General features: G+C 42.7%; 1 protein-coding gene across 4 annotated transcripts in view; it reads left to right on the plus strand.

The window, feature by feature from the left end:
- Positions 1 to 18,695, plus strand: part of LOC139264624 (voltage-dependent L-type calcium channel subunit beta-2-like) — a 159,772-nt gene that overhangs the window by 113,940 nt on the left and 27,137 nt on the right. For all 4 annotated transcript variants that reach the window (XM_070881370.1, XM_070881372.1, XM_070881373.1 and 1 more), the window contains 3 exons: positions 3,577 to 3,657; positions 7,996 to 8,054; positions 10,165 to 10,274. In XM_070881370.1, the coding sequence (XP_070737471.1) occupies positions 3,577 to 3,657; positions 7,996 to 8,054; positions 10,165 to 10,274 (250 nt within the window). The remainder of the gene's footprint in view (positions 1 to 3,576; positions 3,658 to 7,995; positions 8,055 to 10,164; positions 10,275 to 18,695) is intronic.

Consider the following 18,695-nt stretch of genomic DNA (forward strand, 5'->3'; position numbering starts at 1 on the left):
TTCAACCTCACCAGGCCACCGAGTGTCCATCACAAGCATGAACGGCAACAAGTCACTTAGCTCATTCGAGTTGCAGATTTAGCAACCCAGTATCAGCAGCAAAAGTTGTCTGTTCTACAGACTTCCCTTCAGAAGCAACAGTGACAATTTTGTACAGTAGCCACCCTTCCACATTTATTCTGCCAAATTATTTTGATTCATGCTGCAATGTGCCACTAAAGCTACCCAAAAACTGCATTAGGAGACCAAAAATCCATTCTATGTTTCTGTGGCATAAACTTAGTCGTGTAGGCCGTTTCTCGTGGTGATTCCACGTCATTGTCATCAGCCATGTTTGAAGCAGTTAATCCATATTTCAACATTGCATTCCTCATCAACCAGATAGGGAGTCCTTGATACCCTCCCCAGAAAGTAAGCTTTAACTTGCATATTTTTGCCAGTGGTCACGTACCATCTGAGCTTTGACAGAGCATATGCTACTGACTCTCTATAAATGTCCCTTTCTGCTCATAAAGAGGAGGGTAATGCCTGGAGGTTCGCAAACCATGATGAATATAATCAATGATACATGACTGGTAAAATTGTGTCTGCCCCTTCAGCTGGTGTGGCATATTGCTGCTGAGCCTGATGGATATCGTGCTTTGTTGATCCTACCAATGTCTCCTGTTGATATGCGGAAGGATCGGTGGTGATGAAGTAATGTGGATGTCATTTTCACTTGCTCTACAGATGCAGATCCTTGGTTTCAGATCTGGTTCTTAAGCTAATCTGTATCTGAGATTGCATCTCTGTTGAGGCACATTCTCCTTACAGACTGTTCTTCGCTGAAGTCCAGATAAGTGACATGTACATAGATGCTATGACCCCAATTTCCATGGGCTTTCCAATGCACTCCCACTGTAAATCGGTGGAAGGCGCAGGAATTAGGCTGGATATCTGGATACACTAGATCCCAACCTTCTTTGCCAGTTTCCCCGTAGGCCTTGTTTGAGGCGGTAACTCCATCCAATGTAAGCAGGGTAACCTGCACCAGAGGGTGTGTGGCCAGAGCAGAGGGGGCTTCCAGGCCAGAAGTTGCCTCTTTCCCAATCTGGGATCAGCAGGCAGCCAAGTGGCAAATATGGAGTAAGAAAAGGAGTACTCTGCCTCGCAGTAGACAGAAATGGGGCCAGGGACTTGGCCTGGATCGCTGAAGATTTTGCAGACAATTTAAATTTTTTGGCTCCTTGTATAGGGACTAATGCGGGTCTGCCTTTGCTTCCTTCGGGGCTGGTCCTGCGGCAGGATGATGAGTAGTTGGCCGGTGCAGCAGTTCTTGCCCCCTTCTGGCCAATGTCTGCCATTGTTATTCTAATGAGGAAACCTCTGCAACTGACCTCACTGGACTTTGCGGGTTCAGGTAACAAGCCAATCCTGGTACTTCTGCTGGAATCAAAGATGCAATGGTCCCTACATAAAATAATATGGAATCCAGTTCCTGTGTCAGCCGTGCCTCAGTGTGTAGCACTCTCACCTCTGAGTCAGAAGGCTGCGGGTTCAAGTCCCACTCCAGAGACTTGAGAACAAAAATCTAGGCTGCCACTCCAGTGCAGTACTGAGGGAATGCTGCACTTGCAGAGGTGCCGTCTTTCAGATGAGACATTAAACCGAGGCTCCATCTGCTCCGGTGGATGTAAAATATTCTATACCACTATTTTGAAGAAGAGCAGGGCAGTTATCCCTGGTGTCCTAGCCAATATTTATCCCTCCAGCAACATCACTAAAATTCAGATTATCTGGTCATTATCACATTGCTGTTTGTGGGAGCTTGCTGTGCACAAATTAGCTGACTTGTTTCCTACATTACAACAGTAACTACACGTCACAATTTACTTGATTGGCTGTAAAGCACTTTGGGACATCCGGTGGTTGTGAAAAGTGTTATATAAATGCAAACCTTTTTTCTTTCTGTGGCCTTGAACCTCTCAGGCCATGGTCTCTGAATATTTTCTGCTCCTCCTCCAAAGTATCCAGCATTGACAGATTTGATGAGATACCTATGCTGCAGAATTCACCGAAAAACTCTATCCTAAAGGGATATCTCTGGCTCTGCTCACCAGTGAAACATTTATGGATTTATCTCCTGCTTTAACACCAGCAAAAGTAATGTAATGTGGAAATAAAATAAAATAAATTCTGTTACTGCTCCTGACCAGCAAAAAACATAAGGGTTTACACGTACGGGGTGTGTGCATTAGAAATATTTACTCCCAAGAGCAAGGTTAGAAGTGTAGGCAAAATTATCTAATGTTCTGTGAATATTAATGCACAAAGTTGCTGACAGAACAAATTTAACCGTTCACCTCGAGTTAAACCTGATTTTGTTTTGGTAATAATTGTAATTATAGAAAACATTTGAGCCCTTGATCGTTTCCATGTGTAGTTTTAGTTCTGTATTTTTTACTTTGTACTTTGTTCAGATGTATTTTTTCTCTTTAGGCTTCTGGCTCAAGGGCTTCCCGTTAATTAAGTTAACCATTCTGTTACTTGAGGCCAGCACACTTGCATTAGCCAATGCAATTTCTGGATTATAGAGCACTCAATGAAATTAAACGCAAAATAATTTAGTATATGCAATACATTTTCACAGATACAACACATTATTAACTTTCTAAAGCAACTTAGAAGTTTGCAATTTTGTCCTAGTTTTGAAAGGGATGACTTTTAACTGGAGAAAAAAACACCGAACGAGATTCTGTGCTGCTGTCTGTATTACATTCATGATATGTGCATGTGTGATTGGCATTCTTGCAGACCGAATTAGCAGTGGCAGCCTTCAGAACTTAACAGTTAAATCTGACTCAAAGTCTGCAATGCCCTGTATTTCTAAGCTGTTTAAATATTTACTTTTTCAGCATGTCTCTATACCACCCCTTGGGGACCAAACACACCCAGCTCTTGTTTACTCCACAACTGCTGTCCTTTAATGAGCGGAGAACATTTGAAATCCCGCAGTGGATTTTATTTTATTTGTTCCACGCGCCAGACTTCAGGCAACAGGGTTCCAGTTCTGGGCTGCCAGGCACGAAAATGGCAACCGTTAGCATGCACAGGTGCTGGCACTATTCACCAGCCACCAAAGCAATCGGTGTCATAGCAACATATTATATCAGGAAGGCTTGTCTTTTTTTGTTGCTACTGTTCAACATAATGATTGAAAGGAAAATTGCAGCTAAAATACATAAATCTTCATTTTTATATATCTACTCAAAATTGTGTTTGAAATTATCCTTTTAGTTGGAAAGTTTGTTTTGGACATTTCCTTTGTTGGATTCAGCTGTTGATTAGGACTAGGTCCATTTTGTATTTACCAATGGGCAACGGAAACCATCCAGCAAACACTGTTAACTCATTCAATGCTTTCCAGCCTGATTTCTAAGAAATATGAATCTTAACCTGGCAACAATTATACACAGAAAAGATTCCATGGTGCAGTATGTGCATAACTATTAACTTATGAATTTGGTGTTGAAAGAGAGGGGGGAATTGGAAACTATACTGTTCATAACGTTCTAAGAATATGTTTTCTTCACACAGACTGAGCACATCCCTCCCTATGATGTTGTGCCTTCTATGCGACCAGTAGTTTTAGTGGGGCCTTCTCTGAAAGGATATGAGGTAAGTTGGTCAAGTAGATCAAGAATAGTCCACAAGCAGCTTTATTGTCTTCTGTGACATGCTCTAGATTTTACAAAAAACTCCTTTTCAAATGTTTTTTTTTAATTTCTGTATAAGAAATACATTGACTCATGGGAGGGGTGGGGAGGAGGGAAGACAGAGTGCCAGGACATTTAGATTGGGGTGGTGGAGAAGCAGAGCATCAGGGTTCGGGCATGGAGGAGGCGGAGTATCGGGATGAGGACAGGGAGGGACCGAGCATTGGAAGGTAAGTCGGTGAAAAGAGGCAGAACATCAGGATGTGGACAATCAGTACACGGTGGCAGTATTGGGACACAGGGCAGCACATCAGCTGGAGAGATGGCAGCATCAAGTTTAGCCAGTAAAGAGGGAGGATAGTATCAGAATGATGACACGAGTGAAGAGATTGCACTAGCATCACAATTTGGACATGTGGACAGAGAGAACATCAGGATTAAAAACATAGAAACATAGAAAATAGGTGCAGGAGTAGGCCATTCGGCCCTTTGAGCCTGCACCACCATTCAATAAGATCATGGCTGATCATTCACCTCAGTACCCCTTTCCTGCTTTCTCTCCATACCTCTTGATCCCTTTAGCCGTAAGGGCCATATCTAACTCCCTCTTGAATATATCCAATGAACTGGCATCAACAACTCTCTGCAGTAGGGAATTGCACAGGTTAACAACTCTGAGTGAAGATGTTTCTCATCTCAGTCCTAAATGGCCTATCCCTTATCCTTAGACTATGTCCCCTAGTTCTGGACTTCCCCAACATCGGGAACATTCTTTCTACATCTAACCTGTCCAGTCCCATCAGAATTTTATATGTTTCTATCAGATCCCCTCTCATCCTTCTAAACTCCAGTGAATACAGGCCCAGTCGATCCAGTCTCTCCTCATATGTCAGTCCTGCCATCCCGGGAATCAGTCTGGTGAACCTTCGCTGCACTCCCTCAATAGCAAGAACGTCCTTCCTCAGATTAGGAGACCAAAACTGAACACAATATTCCAGGTAAGACCTCACTAAGGCCCTGTACAACTGCAGTAAGACCTCCCTGCTCCTATACTCAAATCCCCTAGCTATGAAGGCCAACATACCATTTGCCGCCTTCACCGCCTGATGTACCTGCATGCCAACTTTCAATGACTGATGCACCATGACACCCAGGTCTCATTGCACCTCCCCTTTTCCTAATCTGCCACCATTCAGATAATCTGCCTTTGTGTTTTTGCCACCAAAGTGGATAACCTCACATTCATCCACATTATACTGCATCTGCCACGCGTTTGCCCACTCACCTAACCTGTCCAAGTCACCCTGCAGCCTTTTAGCGTCCTCCTCACAGCTCACACCGCCATCCAGTTTAATGTCAGCTGCAAACTTGGACCTATTACACTCTATTCCCTCATCCAAATCATTAATGTATATTGTAAATAGCTGGGGTCCCAGCACTGAGCCCTGCGGCACCCCACTAGTCACTGCCTGCCATTCTGAAAATGACCCGTTTATCCCGACTCTCTGCTTCCTGTCTGCCAACCAGTTCTCTATCCACGTCAATACATTACCCCCAATACCATGTGCTTTAATTTTGCACACCAATCTCTTGTGTGTGACCTTGTCAAAAGCCTTTTGAAAGTCCAAATAACACACATCCACTGGTTCTCCCTTGTCCACTCTATTAGTTACATCCTCAAAAAATTCTAGAAGATTTGTCAAGCAGGATTTCCTTTTCATAAATCCATGCTGAGTTGGACCGATCCCGTCCCTGCTTTCCAAATGTGATGCTATTTCATCATGTCCTCTTCATAAAGTTTTCTTAAGCATGTATACCCCAGCTGGTGGGATCCCTACACATATTTACAAAGGCATAGTATTCCCACAGTGTGGAACAGCAAAAATGATTGTTTGTCTGTCTGAGACATATATTTTAAGGAAAATATCTACTGCCGATTCTCAATGGGAAATGGGGATTAAGAGTTTTATTAAATGAGGGAGATGGTAAATTGAACCATTGATACTGCTACTTATCATCTCTTGTGTTTATGTTACATCTTATGATTCATGTAGGGCCTTTTCTGTTTACTCTGTCTATGAGAAGCAAAGCCCTTCATACGCATGAGATTGTGATTCTCAGTCAGAGGAAATGGGACCATGACCTCACCAGTGAAACTCTCTGCAAATGCAGAAGAATTGTCAAAATTAAAAATGGGATTGAAACCTAGGTGTGTGTAACAGCCTCTGTGTACTATGGGTTATACATCAATGCGATGTGGATTTTAGTTGTATCTATGCAAAACCAGCTGTACAACTATGGATTGAAGTGAGAGAAATGACGACACACGGATGTTTGGCAAGTGGTCGTCTCTCACTGCCCTAGCCTCACAGTGGCTGCTGTGTAACTACAACTGTTACAAAACAAACATTAAAAGCCTGGGAACTTTCTAAACTTAATTTTTAACCTTTGTAATGTGGCTCGTGAGTAGAATAAAAATGTAACTAGTATTTAGATACTGATGAGCAGTGCTCTTGCATTCCTATAAGCAAACATGAGAGCTCCACTTGCCTGACCAGAGAGCAGTGCAGGGTTGGCAGTATATTGGCTCCACATCAATGTGAGCAGTATCAGGCACTATATCTGTAGTATTAACAGTGCTTTTATGAGTGCGATGCACATACATGCACAATTTCTTAAGATAATTTAAGCTTGGAGGTGCATTTTTGATTTCACATTGGAATATATGGGTCCAAACTATGACTCTTTGGAGAAAAAGGAAAGTGCATATTACGTGCATTGTGTATCTAATTTGGTTCAGTTTTAGTAAGAGGAACTTTTGTTCGCTAGTTTTTAAAGAAATAATAATTGCTTAAGCAGTTTCCCATTTTGTTCATTTGCACAGATTATCACTAATCTTCTCGATAGTTTACAAGAATATCGGGATTCTGGCATTTTGAATATTCCTGCTGTAAAATGCATCTGCAATGTTTCCCTTTTATAGGTTTCCAAATAAAGCTGTTGTAGTAGATTCATGTTTATTGACTACATTACGTTGACATTATTTGAATTTTGTGAGCAGTTTGGCATCTATACAAATGTATAAATTAATGCCTCTGCAGTCCAGCAAAAGGAATAAGAGCTTTCTAAAATAAATGTCTTCAGACATTTCTTTGAGTAGTAAATTCTGGAATAAACACGTTTGCGTTGATTATCTGGCGGGAATCCTGTCTTAGGTTGCCACGCCTAACAGATGGCATTCAACTTATAATGCAACTGAAGTCTGGAGGGATCGTAGGTCTGATCATTTTCTGTTGATTTTAAATGTTCCAAATGTTTAATGATGCAAACATAATCCATGGGTTGGTGACATGTTTGAGCTAATTTAGACATATGCTAGTGTCATCATCATCGTAGGCAGTTCCTCTGAATCGAGGAAGACTTGTTTCCACTCTTAGCATGAGTTCTTAGGTGGCTGTACAACCCAATACAAGAACCACAGTCTCTGTCACAGGTGGGACAAACAGTCATCGAGGAAAGGGGTGGGTGGGACTGGTTTGCCGCACGCTCTTTCCGCTGCCTGTGCTTGATTTCTGCATGATCTCGACGACGAGACCGAGGTGCTCAGCGCCCTCCCGGATGCACTTCCTCCATTTAGGGCGGTCTTTGGCCAGGGACTCCCAGGTGTCAGTGGGGATGTTGCACTTTATCAGGGAGGCTTTGAGGGTGTCCTTGTAATGTTTCCGCTGCCCACCTTTGGCTCGTTTGCCGTGAAGGAATTCCAAGTGGAGCGCTTGCTTTGGGAGTCTCGTGTCTGGCATGCGAACTATGTGGCCTGCCTAGCGGAGCTGATCAAGTGTGGTCAGTGTTTCAATGCTCGGGATGTTGGCCTGGACGAGGACGCTAACATTGGTGCGTCTGTCCTCCCAGGGGATATGCTAGTGTGACCTAACAGCAGATGGAGGGCAGTGAACCCATGTAATGAATTACTTGAGGTAATGGAGGCAGATGGCATGGAAAATATTACGGGAGAGTTGGATCAATAGTTTATGGAGCGGGCAATTAAAAAGCTACTGATTATTAGGATCAACCAGACTGACTTTTCTGGTCTGTACTTTCTTGTGTTCCAGACTCAACACCAAACTGGAACTGCCAAATCCAGGCATCACACTCCGCTTCCTAGTTAATTTTAAACTCAACAGAATAGAATATTACGAAAATTCAGTTTTAAATCCTAGGTCAAATATGTGGATTTATCTTCCAAGTATGACATTGTTAAAACCTGGATTAAACTTGCATTTTATAACATTCCTTTCTTTAGGTGACAGACATGATGCAAAAAGCATTGTTTGACTTTCTGAAACGCAGATTTGAAGGAAGGTATGTACTGTTCTGTAGGATAACTGGGAAGTGATGAATGAAGTAGAGGCAATGCTTTGATACCATCGATTAATGTGTTTATATTAAAGGGGTGATTCCAAGATCCAGCACTCCCTACAGGGAGTGGAATCGCAGAAAGTGCATCAATTTTATTGATCAGAAAATCATTGGTTGCAGACCCCCGTGATTTTTTTGAGATGCACTTCCTCTGTGTGGATTTCAGACTCAATCTTTTTAAATTTGTTGATAGTGTCAGAAGAATCTTGTATTTGATAGTTTTAAACAGGGTGGAGGGGTGTGTGATAAAATTGGTTGGACATAAAAACATAAGAAATAGGAGCAGGAGTAGGCCATTTGGTCCCTTGTGCCTGCTCTGCCATTCAATAAGATCATAGCTGACCTTCAACCTCAACTCCACTTTCCTGCACTGTCCCCATATCCTTTGATTTCCTTAATATTCAAAAATCTATTGATCTCTGTCTTGAATATACTCAGACTGTGCTTTCTGGGGTAGAGAATTCCAGAGATTCACCACCCTCTGAGTGAAGAAGTTTCTCCTCATCTCAGTCCTAAATGGATGACTCCTTATTCTGAGACTGTGGCCCCTGGTTCTAGACTCCCCAGCCAGAGGAAACATCCTCCTTGCATCTACCCTGTCAAGCCCTGTAAGAATGTTGTGTGTTTTAATGAGATCACCTCTCATTCTTCTAAATTCTAGTAGGCATAGTCTACTCAATCTCTTCTCATAGGACAGTCCCCTCATCCCAGGTATCAGTCTGGTGAACCTTCGTTGCACTCCCTCTATGGCAAGTATATCTTTCCTTAGGTAAAGAGACCAAAACTGTACACAATACTCCAGGTGTAGTCTCACCAGGGCCCTATATAATTGTAATAAGATGTCTTTACTCTTGTACTCAAATCCTCTTGTAATAAAGGTCAACTTACCATTTGCTTTCTTAATTGCTTGCTGTACCTGCATATTAACTTTCGCCAGGAGACGCAGTCCTGGTTTCTTTGTTATGTCGTGATTATTTATAAAATAACTTGCGAGTTTGACATTGCAGGTGTTTCTCTGACTAAGTGATCGTGATTAAATCATGGAATAGTATGTAGTTGGATTGGTGAAGCCTTGGAAAATATTTCATTCTCCTTCGTCATCCTCATTTGGTCACGTTTTTATTTGGTCTCTATAACTCGATACTGGGAAGTTGAAAACAACTAATGTCACTGGGTTCAATTACCTTTCTCTTTGCCAATCCACTGACATTTATTTCCTGTAACTCAATCAGAAAGCCATTGTGATTAACATTTATGTACATGTCATTTTTTTTAACATTGGTTAATGATTACAGAGCATTCAGAATTTCTCCTTTTTGTGCAGTTTATTTTCAACTTTTCTTCCCTCTTTCTCCTCACAAAGGTGCTGCATCATGAAGGTACAGTGCTGTGGGTGCCAGCAGTCCTCCATTACCTCATCCAAGTGTCTTTTCATGTTTGAGCCTAGATAGTGACTTATGACAGGCTGTTCCCTTGGACTAATGCTGCATTCACCTGATGTGTCCAGATAACATGTACACTTTAGGGTTTACAGTAGTAGGAACCCTGATTGATTTCACCATTGAGATAGAAACTGCTGCCAAAAGTCACCATCTGGGCCTGTGCCAAAAGGGCCTCTTGGCTGAGGTACCATAGGGTAGTCACTGCCCATGGAACGGTGCCCAGACATGATGCATCTTTTGGAAATTAGATTATAAAATGCTAATAAATTAGAAAAGGAAAATGAAGAATTGACACTTGTATTGGAGTTGAAGCTTGTTCAGTACAGCTTCAACATGACTGAAAGCCTCTGAGCATGCATTCTTGCAAGAAGCAGCACAATTTTCTTATTGGTCAGTCTACCTGAATTTTTGATTTAATTTAATCAGTTAAGTAATACAGAATTTATAGTTAGGAAACAAATTGAATAACTCATTGTTAGGACATCATAGTTTATAAGTACAGTGATGTGTTAGTTGCTTTTGTGTCCATATCAGGCTGTTTAATAGAATATTTCAGTTTGAACTATTAAAATTTAAAAAAAGAATTAATCATCCTTTTCCATTATTCGTAGGATATCAATCACACGGGTCACAGCTGACATCTCGCTTGCCAAACGCTCAGTGTTAAATAATCCCAGTAAGCATGCAATAATTGAGCGCTCTAACACGAGATCGAGCTTGGGTAAGTATATTGATCTCGGTGCATATTGTGTCGTGTGGTTTTGTTTTATTTTCATCCCTATCCAAAATGATGAGTTCGGGTTAATTTACATTGGTGTATAGTGGATAAGTTAGGTGAAAATGTACCTGAGCTTGTGTTTATACTGGCACATCCAAAAATTATGGAGTGTATGCTTTAGAAAGTTAAATATTTGTGTACGTCTGTTTGTTACAGTGCAGTCAATTCCTGTTCGCCAAGATAAACTTATTATTCTAAAATCATATTTTTTGATCTGACCGTGAAACATTAGTAATAATGTTATACACAATGCTTTGAATAATTTTAGTTCTAATGGAAGACTTTTAGAAATAGTTTCTTACTGTTAGTGTTCCATTCATACTTTCTAAAACCTTTTTCTTGCAGTCACTGTTCTTATTTAAGAGCTGGTATTGACCTTATTCCCAGGCCTCTGCCAGTCTGCATCCAGCAGCTTAGAGTATAAATAAGAGGCACATGGTGACCACACTAGCCTGTAGAAAACACCTGGCTTCTGCTAGTTACCCCTGACCTGGCTAAACTTAAGAAGTCACAATAACTGAGTTGCACACCTGCCTGACACAGTACCACAGTGCACTGACTGGGGAGCCACTGTGGTGGTTGTAAATATCCAGGAAAATTATCTTTTTCATTTCTCCTGAATTCCTGATGTGCTCTGTATGTAAAGCTCTGCACACACAACGCTGAAGACAAAAATGACCCCGTCATAGAAGCCACCACATATCTTGCATTGACATGCACTCCTAATTTGGCCTGCATACATGCTATCATTTATATTCTGGACAAAAATAAAATCAGAACTCCCAATTGAAATTATTCATTCTAGAACAGTACAATGGAGATGGAATATTTTCGATATTCAACTTCTGTTCATTTAAGAAATTTTCACAACACTTTTTTTTGCTTACTTTTGTGAGGTTAGTGCTGGGTGCATGAACACTCTGGTCACAGTTTGACTCCAGTGTCTGTATTGAGTAGCACCAGGTCAGGTACAGCATGGGCTGCTGTAGATTATAGCTGTTTCTACTCGGCCCCAACAGTATAATTTAACCCCAGTAAAGTACTCCCTGCTGAACCAGTGTGACATTTTCCATTTTTTGCACTAGCCTCTCTGTGAAATTTAATGTACAACTTGCATCTGTGGTATTACTTTATATAAACAATAGATGGTTAGGTGTCTGTGCCATTCCATTGTATACACAGTACCTTCTTTGCTTTATAACGGCTTTTCTGTGCTCTGTACAAACCTGATTGTCTTGGCTTTTTTTATTCTTTCGCTTTATTAATGCCCTCGCTTTGCAGATGCTTTGGGTATGTATAATGATGGAAAGTTGGCAACAAATTCTGTCAGCTGTTTTTATGTCTGTGTATTGGTTTTTAGCTGTGCTTCGTTTTCTGCTTTGTCATCAGTAAGGCTGTTATTTTTGAATACTCCTAGTTCAATGAATTACCCTCCCACACAGGTTATTTATGTGCTATCTCTACACGTTGATGTGTATGAAATGTGATATTTCAGGATTGTTCACCTCTGTGTCTCACTGTGTCAGTACTTCAGTGGAGTACAAGGAGGAGGCCCAACACCGCCTCGTGGGGATTAGGAATGGGCAATAGACGCAGTCTCGTCAATGTTGTCCACATCTTGAGAACAAATAATTCTCGTTTGAACACACCTGCTTTTTTGTATTCACTACCAATATACAATAAGGTAGAATTTACGAATCCTCACCTGACCCGCCTCAAGCCCAATGGATGGAAAATTGTAGGCAGAGCACTCAAAATGTTAGATTCACACTCGCTGCAGGGCACATACCTTGCCATGGGCAAGCACACAGAAGGTTAACACAAGCATTTATTCAATTATTTATGACTTGCAGTTCTCCTTCACTATTTTCTACTGAATTGTATTTGTTTCTGTTGTATCAAAGGAAGGCAGACAAACAGCAGGAAACTATAGACCAGTTAGCCTAACATCTGTGGTTGGGAAAATGTTGGAGTCCATTATTAAAGAAGCAGTAGCAGGACATTTGGAAAAACAAAATTCGATCAGGCAGAGTCAGCATGGATTTATGAAGGGGAAGTCATGTTTGACAAATTTGCTGGAATTCTTTGAGGATGTAATGAACAGGGTGGATAAAGGGGAACCAGTGGATGTAGTGTATTTGGACTTCCAGAAGGCATTTGACAAGGTGCCACACAAAAGGTTACTGCACAAAATAAAAGTTCACTGGGTTGGGGGTAATATATTAGCATGGATAGAAGATTGGCTAACAAACAGAAAACAAAGAGTCGGGATAAATGAGTCATTCTCTGGTTGGCAATCAGTAATGAATGGGGTGCCGCAGGGATCAATGCTGCGACCTCAACTATTTACAATCTATATTAACAATTTGGAAGAAGGGACTGAGTGTTATGTAGCCAAGTTTGCTGATGATACAAAGATGGGAGGAAAAGCAATATGTGAGGAGGATATAAAAAAGCTGCAAAAGGACATAGACAGGCTAAGTGAGTGGGCAAATCTTTGGCAGATGGAGTATAATGTTGGAAAATGTGAGGTCATGCACTTTGGCAGAAAAAAAATCAAAGAGCAAGTTATTATTTAAATGGCGAAAGATTGCAAAGTGCTGCAGTACAGCGGGACCTGGGGGTACTTGTGCATGAAACACAAAAGGATAGTATGCAAGTACAGCAAGTGATCAGGAAGGCCAATGGAATCTTGGCCTTTATTGCAAAGGGGATGGAGTATAAAAGCAGGGAAGTCTTGTTGCAGCTGTACAGGGTATTGGTGAGGCCACACCTGGAATACTGCGTGCAGTTTTGGTTTCTATATTTACGAAAGGATATGCTTGCTTTGGAGGCAGTTCAGAGAAGGTTCACTAGGTTGATTCTGGGGATGAGGGGGTTGACTTATGAGGAAAGGTTGAGTAAGTTAGGTCTCCACTCATTGGAATTCATAAGAATGAGAGGTGATCTTATCGAAGTGTATAAGGTTATGAGGGGGCTTGACAAGGTGGATGTAGAGAGGATGTTTCCACTGGTGGGGGAGGCTAGAACTAGAGGGCATGATCTTAGAATAAGGGCCCGCCCATTTAGAACTGAGATGAGGAGAAATTTCTTCTCTAAGGGTTGTGAATCTGTGGAATTCACTGCCTCAGACAGCTGTGGAAGCTGGGACATTAAAAAATTTGACAGAAATAGACAGTTTCTTAAATGATAAGAGGATAATAAGGGGTTATGGGGAGTAGGCAGGGAAGTGGAGCTGAGTCCATGATCAGATCAGCCATGATCTTACTGAATGGCGGAGCAGACTCGAGGTGCCGTATGGCCTACTCCTGCTCCTATTTCTTATGTTCTTATCACAGTAGGGAAAGACTGAGTGGAGGCTCTCAGGAAAGGTCATCCTACGAAGAAAGGGCAGTTGTAAAATAATAACCCAATAATGACGCTTGAACCTTCATCTGATATAAATGTTTCTGTTTTTTTAATCAAAGGCATTAAGCCATTTATTTTAAATGAGTTAACTCTCTCTGATATCGCAGAGAGAGAAATTTCAGATTAACAACTTAACGTACCCACAGTATAATCTCAGAGTTTTAGGTATTTAAAGTGTCTGTAAGGACTGGTTTTAATAGTACACAGCAGACAAAGTGGTGCTAATCCAGTAAAATCATAATAGGCATTGATTTTGATGTAGGGGAGCTATTGGGTCGAAAATTGTGGTCGGAGGCTTCCTTCGGAGGAATGCCTCCGATCCATAAAAAATCTACGAAAATACCTGGTGGTCCCGGAGGAACATAGGATTCCGGTCGGAGGCCTTCATTTGCTGTGCAGCGCACGAGAACATGTCTTCCACGTACGGACGTATATGCTGGACCATCAATCACTATCAAGTATTCTCATTGATAATAATAGGAACTCCATTTGTACGAGCTCCCATTACTATCAATGAGAAAACCCCCTAAAACAAGAAACACAGCACACTAAATAAAAAAAAAACACTTCACATATTTAAAATTAATTGAAATTGAATGTAATTGTTCTAGAAAAAATATTTTTGGGGGAAATGTTTTTAAATTTGTTTTAATAGGGTTAAAAATAAACTTATCTTAATGGACAGGGGTTTTAATATAAAAATGAGTGATTAAATGTAATTTTTCTTTGTTTTAAAAATGTTACACTGGTAAAAGTAAGCAATACGCCTGCTTTTACCAGGCGTAAGAGTTGGAAGGACATTCGCTGAACAAATAGCTCAATCTCTGCCCTGCAGATGTCCTTCCTGCCGGGATGCGTAGGATCTGTCTAAAGACATTTTGACAGATTGCAAAAGCCGGTTCTCAGTGCATGTGCATCGCGCGCCGAGAACCGATTTTTGCAAGGCCTCAGCGGGTGCGTGCGCACCGGGAGAGGCTGCAATTTTTGGCCCAATATTGACTTCTGGGTCTCGGCAGATATGGGCAAAAGTCACAGGAATTACAGCGTGGCGTAAGAAACTGCATAAGTTGCGGTCTCAAACTGGTATTTCTGTGCCATAATGATGCCATTACTAAAGTTTAGGAAAATCTAGCCCAAGGACTGTAATGAACAGAAATTCATGAATAATGGACTGATCCATTATCAAACCCAATGTAACTTAAAACTGCAGCATTTCTAATAAATTGGGAAATGATTAAGTTATTAATGAAGATGCAGGTGTCACCAACTTTTATTTGGGGCTTTTTTCACTTATCTAACAGCACAACTTTTGAATTTTCATTGTTACTTTCCCTCCACCCCTGTTATCTGAAGGCATTAGTTGATTTTTGTTGTTGATGTCAAAGGTATGAAGCCATTAGAGGACAAAAGAGCAGCTCTCTCTGGCATGCACCAGGGAGCTGCTAAAACTAGGAAAAAATATCACAACACAAAGCAGCCTTCAAACTGCTCTCACCCCCCTCCACTCCCCACCAATTACCTGCCAACCAGAATCTGATTATGTTTTTCTTTATATTTTACAAGAAAGGCAACAAGAGAGCAAGCTTGTCTTTTACAGTGTGGGCTCAGGCTTACACTCAGCAGTGCTTTTGGCCCAATGCTTAGGTTTGTTCTTTGGCGGTAAGTGGAAAGAGCAGAAGAAGCACCAGAGCATCTCTTAAACATGGCACTTCTCTGCTCTGTGATTGACCTGAAATTGCGTCTAGCTATTGGGGCATAAGTTGAGAATCAGTGTGAAGCTTTGAGTCTAAACCCTACTTACCAGCCATGTGGAGATATCGTGGTTGTAAGAGAGCTGCCCTGGACAACGTGGACCATTTCCCATACCTCGGGAGCCTATTATCAACAAGAGCAGACATTGACGACGAGATCCAACACCGTCTCCAGTGCACCAGTGCAGCCTTTGGCCGCCTGAGGAAAAGAGTGTTTGAAGACCAGGCCCTCAAAACTGCCACCAAGCTCATGGTCTACAGGGCTGTAGTAACACCCGCCCTCTTGTATGGCTCAGAGACATGGACCATGTACAGTAGACACCTCAAGTTGTTGGAGAAATACCACCAACGATGCCTCCGCAAGATCATGCAAATCCCCTGTGAGGACAGATGCACCAACATTAGCGTCCTCAACCAGGCCAACATCCCGAGCATTGAAACACTGACCACACTTGATCAGCTCTGCTAGGCAGGCCACATCTTTCGCATGCCAGACAGGAGACTCCCAAAGCAAGTGCTCTACTCGGAACTCCTTCATGGCAAACGAGCCAAAGGTGGGCAGAGGAAATGTTACAAGGACACCCTGAAAGCCTCCTTGAAAACGTGCAACATCCCCACTGACACCTGGGAGTCCCTGGCCAAAGACCATCCTAAGTGGAGAAAGTGCATCCGGGGGTGCGCTGAGCATCTCGAGTCTCATCGCCACGAGCATGCAGGAATCAAGCACAGGCAGTGGAAAGAGCGTGCAGCAAAACCACCACCACCACCGCCGCCGCCGCCGCCACCACCACCACCGTGGCTGAACAGTCCAATATGAGAGCCACAGTCCCTGCCACAGGTGGGACAGATAGTCATGGAGCTCGTTTGCCATGAAGGAGTTCCGAGTAGAGTGCTCGCTTTGGGAGTCTCGTGTCTGGCATGCGGACAACGTGGCCTGCCCAGCGGAGCTGATCAAGTGTGGTCAGTGCTTCGATGTTGGCCTGGTCGAGGACACTAATGTTGGTGTGTCTGTCCTCCCAGGGGATTTGTAGGATCTTGCGGAGACATCGTTGGTGGTATTTCTCCAACGACTTGAGGTGTTTACTGTACATCGTCCATGCCTCTGAGCCATACAGGAGGGCGGGTATTACTACAGCCCTGTAGACCATGAGCTTGGTGGTAGTTTTGAAGGCCTGGTTTTCCAACATTCTTTACCTCAGACGACCGAAAGCTGCACTGGCACACTGGAGGCTGTGTTGAATCTCCTCATCAATGTCTGCTTTGTTGTTAAGAGGCTCTCGAGCTATGGGAAATGGTCCACGTTGTCCAGGGACGTGGATTTTGATGACGGGGGGGTCAGTGCTGTGCGGCGAGGACAGGCTGGTGGAGGACCTTTGTTTTACGGATGTTTAGCGTAAACCCATGCTTTCGTATGCCTCAGTAAATACATCGACTATATCCTGGAGTTCAGCCTCTGAATATGCACAGACGCAGGCGCTGACCGCATACTGTAGCTCGACGACAGAGATTGGGGTGGTCTTGAACCTGGCCTGGAGGTGGCGAAGGTTGAACAGCTTCCCACTGGTTCTGTAGTTTAGTTCCACTGTGAGGTGGAGCATGGCAGCGAGGAAACATAGAAACATAGAAAATAGGTGCAGGAGTAGGCCATTCGGCTCTTCGAGCCTGCACCACTATTCAATAAGATCATGGCTGATCATTCCCTCAGTACCCCTTTCCCGCTTTCTCTCCATACCCCTTGATCCCTTTAGCCGTAAGGGCCATATCTAGCTCCCTCTTGAATATATCCAATGAACTGGCATCAACGACTCTCTGCGGCAGGGAATTCCACAGGTTAACAACTCTCCGAGTGAAGAAGTTTCTCCTCATCTCAGTCCTAAATGGTCTACACCTTGTCCTAAGACTGTGTCCCCTGGTTCTGGAACTCCCCAACATCGGGAACATTCTTCCCGCATCTAACCTGTCCCGTCCCGTCAGAATCTTATACGTTTCTATGAGATCCCCTCTCATCCTTCTAAACTCCAGTGTATAAAGGCCCAGTTGATCCAGTCTCTCCTCATATGTCAGTCCAGCCATCCCTGGAATCAGTCTGGTGAACCTTCGCTGCACTCCCTCAATAGCAAGAACGTACTTTCTCAGATTAGGAGACCAAAACTGAACACACTATTCCAGGTGAGGCCTCACCAAGGCCCTGTACAATTGCAGTAAGACCTCCATGCACCTATACTCAAATCCCAAAGCTACGAAGGCCAACATGCCATTTGCCTTTTTCACCACCTGCTGTACCTGCATGCCAACTTTCAATGACTGATGAACCATAACACCCAGGTCTCGTTGCACCTCCCCTTCTCCTAATCTGCCACCATTCAGATAATATTCTGCCTTCGTGTTTTTGCCCCCAAAGTGGATAACCTCACATTTATCCACATTATACTGCATCTGCCATGCATTTGCCCACTCACCTAACTTGTCCAAATCAACTTGCAGCCTCTTAGCATCCTCCTCACAGTTCACACCGCCACCCAGTTTAGTGTCATCTGCAAACTTGGAGATATTACACTCAATTCCTTCATCCAAATCATTAATGTATATTGTAAAGAGCTGGAGTCCCAGCACTGAGCCCTGCGGCACTCCACTAGTCACTGCCTCCTATTCTGTTTATCCCGACTCTCTGCTTCCTGTCTGCCAACCAGTTCTCTATCCACGCCAGTACATTACCCCCAATACCATGTGCTTTGATTTTGCACACCAATCTCTTGTGTGTGACCTTGTCAAAGGCCTTTTGAAAGTGCAAATACACCACATCCACTGGTTCTCCCTTGTCCACTCTACTAGTTACATCCTCAAAAAATTCCAGAAGATTTGTCAAGCATGATTTCCCTTTCATAAATCCATACTGACTTGGACCGATCCTGTCACTACTTTCCAAATGCGCTGCTATTTCATCCTTAATAATAGATTCCAACATTTTCTCCACTATGTCAGGCTAACCGGTCTATAATTACCCGTTTTCTCTCTCCCTCCTTTTTTAAAAAGGGCTGTTACATTAGCTACCCTCCAGTCCATAGGAACTGATCCAGAGTCGATAGACTGTTGGAAAATGATCATCAATGCATCCACTATTTCTAGGGCCACTTCCCTAAGTACTCTGGGATGCAGACTATCAGGCCCCGGGGATTTATCGGCCTTCAATCCCATCAATTTCCTT

This window comes from Pristiophorus japonicus, chromosome 5 (assembly GCF_044704955.1).
Source record: "Pristiophorus japonicus isolate sPriJap1 chromosome 5, sPriJap1.hap1, whole genome shotgun sequence".
Classification (NCBI taxonomy): Eukaryota; Metazoa; Chordata; class Chondrichthyes; family Pristiophoridae; genus Pristiophorus; species Pristiophorus japonicus.